The 6266-nt window shown below is 45.2% G+C and overlaps 1 protein-coding gene across 1 annotated transcript; it reads right to left on the bottom strand.

The window, feature by feature from the left end:
• Positions 1-202: 202 nt before the first annotated feature.
• Positions 203-2618, bottom strand: LOC147882045 (L-type lectin-domain containing receptor kinase S.4-like). The gene is made up of 2 exons (XM_087401505.1): positions 1804-2618; positions 203-1449 (listed from the first exon to the last, which is right to left on the bottom strand). The coding sequence occupies exons 1-2, from the start codon at positions 2489-2491 to the stop codon at positions 203-205; spliced, it is 1935 nt and encodes a 644-aa protein (XP_087257631.1). The 5' UTR covers positions 2492-2618.
• Positions 2619-6266: the final 3648 nt, after the last annotated feature.

Below are 6266 nucleotides of genomic sequence, written 5' to 3' on the forward strand. Positions count from 1 at the left end.
ATTTTAACATCAAAGGCATTTTAACATCCCACGTTGAAACCCTTCTTTAACTCGTCCTCATGCTACTACTGTGTTGAGGGCGCACTAGAAGTTATTTAAGTTATCATCTTGCAGCTTTAGATATGAAGCTCCAGAGTTGAAGCTTTTGAACCTACTACTGTGTTAAAGGCGCACTATAAGTTATTTAAGTTATCTTCCAGCTTTAGACGTGAAGCTCCAGAGTTGGCAGCAGAAGTTGAAGACGATGCAAATGGCGAAGACCCAGAAGCGATAAGGAAAGATGCCATCGTTCCGAAGAAATGGCAAGCGAAGAAATGGCAGAAGATGCCATCGTTCCGCTCGACGACCCATCCTCCTCCTTCATAGCCATGGCCACCACCTGATGGGGAGCTCCGGCCGACTGCAGCTCCAATTGCACTGGCCTCGACTTGGGTACCTCCACTATCTGCACATCCCTCAACCACTGATGCACTTGCCTCATGCTCGGTCGAGCTTCCGAAATCGGATGGCAGCACCAGAGTGCAGCATGTAGAACGCACCTCACCTCGTCCTCTTCACAACCGTCCGTCCCTGTCAGCCTCGGATCTATGACTTCCAGCAGCTTGTTGCTTTCTTGCAGCAGCCATACCCACTGTAGCAACATCCACTCCTGCGGTTGGAGCTCGAAAGCCAGCACTTTCCTCCCACACACCACTTCCAAGGCTACCACCCCAAAGCTATACACGTCTGCTCGATCGGTGGCCTTCCCAGTGGCGGATACCTCTGGTGCCATGTACCCAGGTGTCCCTGCGGCTGTCATGCTTGCACTCTGATCGTGCTTGATCAACCGAGCCAGCCCCAAATCCCCCAAACGAGCGTTGAATTCCGCATCTAGCAGCACGTTTGCTGCCTTCACGTCCCTGTGGAGAACACACGATTCTGGTCCCTCGTGAAGGTACTCCAAAGCGCTCGCTATCCCTACCAAGATGTTGTATCTCACGTTCCAGGTTAGAATGTTGATCTCTGGGCCGCGTTCGAAGAGGTGTTTGTCGAGGCTTCCATTGTGCATATACTCGTAGACCAACAGCGCCTTCCCTTTCTCGTAGCACCACCCACGCAGCGGCAAAAGATTCCTGTGGCGAACACGGCTAATGATGGAGATTTCTGCGCGGAACGCTTCTTCTCCATGCTCTGTAAATTGCATCAGCCTCTTGACTGCCAGTGCTGTTGACCCGAAGGAACCTCGATATACACATCCAAAGGAGCCACGGCCCAGAAGAAGCTCCTTGCTGAAGCCACGAGTTGCTCTGCTCAACTCCCTGTGGCTATAACGACGAGGACTGATATCGATGCAATCTGAATAGATGAATTCCCTTTGGAGCCGCTGTGATTTCTTCCAATGTAGTATGAACGCGATGGCCACCCCACTGCAAGCGGCTTGCAAGCAGTGCTTAAATTTGCTGCACACCTCTAGGCTTCATAAAAATTTCCGTGAAGTCTTTGAAAAAAATTTAAGCTTCAAAATGAAGATAACACTCCATACAAATCCCATTTTAAGCTGAAGATGGCAATTGCACAGACTCGGACTCCGAGACTAATGCCAAGCCCTCGAGATTCTAGAGCAGGGAGACTCACATTATTTGGGATGCATATTAGTAGTATAGTAGATAAATTCTAACTACTAACTATATGTATGTACATTATATGTTGAAGTCTTGGAGATATGCTTGAGCTTCATGAATGCTGCGCTGGTGAAATTCTTGGGAGTCATATATGAAGCCCAAAAGTCTAATGAAGCTCAACCTGCGCAGCAAATTTAAGCACTGGCTGCAAGGATGGTTGTGACGAGAGCTGCAATTAGGATGGCCTTTCGTTTACAAGATCTGCAACGAAGAGAAGCAATACTCGCCGCATTGAAAGCAGCGGGTGCTAGAAATTCATTGGGAACTGGCGAAGAAGACGGGCCGCTGTGTTGTTCATTGGGAGCTGGCGAAGGAGACGGGGTGATGTCTGGGCCACCTGTAGAAAAATTCCAAGCGTAGAGTGTATTCCCTTCAAATGACGAGCCAGTGCTTGCAGAAAATCCAAAGTACATATTCTCCAGAAACACTGTCGAGAGGTCATACTGCAGCGTGACCACTGTAGAGTCGGGCTTGGCGATTTGCTCAGTTGGATCTGCAGAGGTTGTGTGCCGAGCCATCCTGACCTCGATCAGATGCAAAGAGCTCTCGTAATCAATCCAAGCAGTGAACGTGTAGTTGGAATACAGGTCCAGATCGGGAAGACCAAAATCGATTCCCGTGTCGGTAGAGTTTGAGGATACCACCGTATTGATATCGATCCCAACATGGCTGGACGATGAATCGTTCAGAGAGGGATTCTGGTATGTGTCAAACTCGACAGCAAAGAAGTGGCGCTTTGCGTCCGGTCGGGGATCGCCGTGCATGAGACCAAGGTCACGACCAGATTGCAAGGCTAGTGTGGAATCTGAGAAAGTGTGGGGGATGATCATGAATGCGAGGCCATCCCCACTGTATCCATAGCCCTATACGGTGGTGATTTTGAAGGTAAAGGAAGTGCTGAAGGAGACAGAGACGTTAGAAGAAGGGTCGAGGAGTCGGACAGGATTGAGGTAGAGAAGCTGGCCACAGTTGCTATGGACTCTCTGTGTGTTGTTTATGTTGTTGGTGAGGAAGACAGAGTTGCTAATTGAAGCGTTCCCGAAGGTCTTCAGGAAACTAGAAGGAGCACTCATCCAGCTGAACTCTATGGCAAAAGTTCCTGATGAGCTTCCAATCACCGCCAGAAATACCAGTACTGCAGCGTCCACCCGAGATCCCATCTTGCTTAATATACTTTAGCTCCTCATCAATGGTGGCAACAGCTTCAAGCTCGACAAATCGACCAATGGTTCAACAGCTTGAAGCTCAGCTTGAAGCTCAACTCGATCATAATGGTGCGAGAGCTAGCAGTCTGTAGCAGAAGCTCTAATCGGATCTGTTGCATTGCACATAATCACCAAGCCGAATTAGTTCACCTATAACCCCATGTATTGATATTCAAACTCGTCTGCAACGTGAGAACCAATTACCAAATCATGCAGCCGGACCGGCACTGATGGAGTTAGAGAACAGTGACACGGAAGAACCGCATCATGCAGCAGGCTTCGAACACCCGCTGCAGAAAGGCTGCAGCGTCATCAGCAGCCCAAAGAGATCACGGTTGTTAAACACGGACCTTGCAATCGAATAACGGATTCGTCATAGAGTAGTTTCTTTCTTATTAGTAAGAAGCTGAGGAACACCATTGTTTGAACGGCAGGGCGTCACTGTCCCGAAGTCAAGGTCTTGTTGACCTACGCGTCGTAGAGCGCATTAACTGTCCCCATGCACCGGGACCTCCGACTGATGGCTCCAGGAAACTCCCATTGTGAGAGTTTCTGGCCAAAAAACAGGAGACTTGTCCAATGAGCAGCCAGTCTCTCCGTATGAAAACAACATTGTCGGTCTGTGAGCATCACTTTGTGGAGATTTCTGTCCAGTCATGGGGACCAGTGATCTTGAGCCACCATCCGGTGCAAGTCACTTGCATGGGGATCGGCTTTAAGCCTTAAGAGTGTTTAGAGATTTTAGAGTCCCATGCCAGCCCATGGTGCATTGAATGCATTTGGATCGTGGGTGTGGGAGGCCAATCTTGCCCGTCCATGTTCCATGGAAGATTGGTCGTCCATGTTCTATGGGCCATGCCCATGGTGCGCTAATTTTTGCCCACCCTAAGAGGCCATCCCCGTGACACTCTACAAAGGCAAAAATGCTCAACTATGCCACTGCCCAACTTATTTTTACATTAAATCTTTGAAAAATTTCTACCTGGCCTTAGCGTTCCATTGCCCCATTGGAGACGGATAAAAACTCTCTCCACTTGGACATTACACTTTTGAGAGAAAAATTGGTGGCTTCATTGGTGACTAGACTCGCTGCATGGTCCCCATTTTTGAAAACTATGTTGACATCAAGCTACAATGAAGGATGGGTACGAAGACTTTGGGTATGCCCATGTACACTTGGGAAGGCATCATATTTGTTGGGCTGCCCCGTCATGGGAAAGGCCTCTAAAGCACATTCAGAGGGGTACACTAGATTTTAGGCATTCTCTTGTGTTTCATGTAGAGCAAATTCCTAAATAGTAATGGCTGACTGACTCGGAAGGTTGTAGGATGCCTTAGGTGGGAGGTTATAGGATGCCTTAGGTGGGCCTTTATGTCATACATTTAATAAAGGTGGCTTGGAGTCCTCTTCTAACACCTCTCCCATTCTTTATTAGAAAGGAAATCTTCTTTTCTAACTAGACATACATTCAATAAAAACCACCTAAATCATCCTTTTATTCAAAAAGGCATCTCTTTAACCCATGGGGGATTCACTAGTAGTAATAAGGAGACGTCACCTGCAGGCAATAAATATATGAAAATTCCCCTTATCTACCCCCTCTTTACGAGACCTTACCTTATAAAATATACCTTCCTTCCCTTATATAACCCCCCTCCCTTACACTCACGTGGTACCATACGATAAACCCTATTGGACCCCCTAGGGCTTGACCTAGGGACACTCATGACCTACTATTCAACAAATTCAACAACGGTATGCCTCTACTTCTTACTCATAATAAAGAAACTCTCTCTTAAGCCACCTTCCTTTTCCTCATCAATATTTTACTCTTCATCAATACCCATTCACCCTACTACCATAGCTCCTACTCTAAAAAAGAATCAATAATTCGAGTAATTGATTTTGTGGGTACTTTTCAGCTTTGCATTTTGTTGCCTACATGACCCATTTGCTCTTTTTCCTTGTGTATTCATGAGCGTATTCCTTTGCAACCTCTTCCTTTGCTTAATCGAGATCACTCTATATATACTTTTAAACCAATCACCATCTTTTTTATTATTGTTCTCTTCTCCAACCAGTCTTTGCCTTCTTTGACAATCTACTTTTATGTGGTGATTCATGAATACAAAAATAAAAAAGTACATGGTGATTAGTTTGGTTGAGTTCACACATTGGGAAAAAGAATGACAATGAACACACCTGTGATCTTCATTTTCATATCTTTTAACTTGTACTTAATCATGGGATTCTTCAGATGCACCTTCTTTCTTCTCTTATTCCTAATTTTAAGCTACTTTTATTTTGAAATGAGTAACCATCGTGTTTTTAATTCTTATCTTGTTCTCCAATCCATGTCCATCTCCATTTCAATTATTGTCATCATGATATACATATTCTTCTTCACCAAACTACTTTTACATCCATGGTGTTGACTATTATTGTTGAGATTAATACATCTAGGTGGTTAGAGGGGTAGAAGTCTACATTAGCTTGATTGGTTTGTGTAGAGTATGGATAGGGACTTGGTCTTATGTAATGGCCCCCGAGCCCCTTGTATGGTGTGGATCATTCCTAGCCTTCTGTGTTATGAAGGTTGGTAGCTAATACTATTCTTGTGTCGGCTCCTATCTTGAGTGATCTTCCATCTCTCCTCTTCCTTGTGAGCTTCTCCTTGTGCACTCTACTTTGCAACCTAGTATCAGAGCATTTGGGTTGCTCTTCTCCCTCTTCATTTCCTTCTTGCCATTTGCAACTTCGGCATCCCTCAACCTTATGAAGCTTCTCCACCATTTGTTGCACCTATTTCAGCAAAAATCATGTATGTGGGAGGGGTTGTTGCTATTACATTGTTACGGCTTGCTCACGGGTTTCTCTAGGAGTTGATTGCAAGTTTTTCACAATGACTTCATACTAGCTTTTTATGCTAAGTCTTTAATCAACTGAGTTTTATAAGTGTATCCTAAGCAGGAGTGACCTTGTACTAGTAGCAACAAGCAATGTGAAGAAGTCATGCTTTAGGTTCTTAGAGGTATTCTACGTGAAGGCCCTATCTCTTCTGTCTTATTACTCCAAAAAATCTTATGCTGCTGTGTTTTTTACAATTGGGAGTGTAGCACGTATATGTTTGGTTGCACACGCTAGATAAAGCTTTGCCTCCATCTATGCTTTTTTGGTTGTCTGTATTTCATCTACTAGATCGTTGTGATTTGTTAGGCTTTTCATATTTCACCTATCTTGTCTGACTTCCATTTGGAGATTCATACCTAACATCTCTGCTTCTTCTACTAGTTCATAGAGCTCCTTATCTTCTGGGTCAACACCTATCAAGAAGGTTTTAAAGGCCGGTCTCCTAGAATCTAGTGCTCCTTGTGCATATTTTGGCAAGTTCAACTAGTT

Source organism: Dipteris shenzhenensis, chromosome 30 (genome assembly GCF_047967505.1).
Source record: "Dipteris shenzhenensis isolate YYH24624 ecotype China chromosome 30, Dip_SZ_1.0, whole genome shotgun sequence".
NCBI classification, from domain to species: Eukaryota; Viridiplantae; Streptophyta; class Polypodiopsida; order Gleicheniales; family Dipteridaceae; genus Dipteris; species Dipteris shenzhenensis.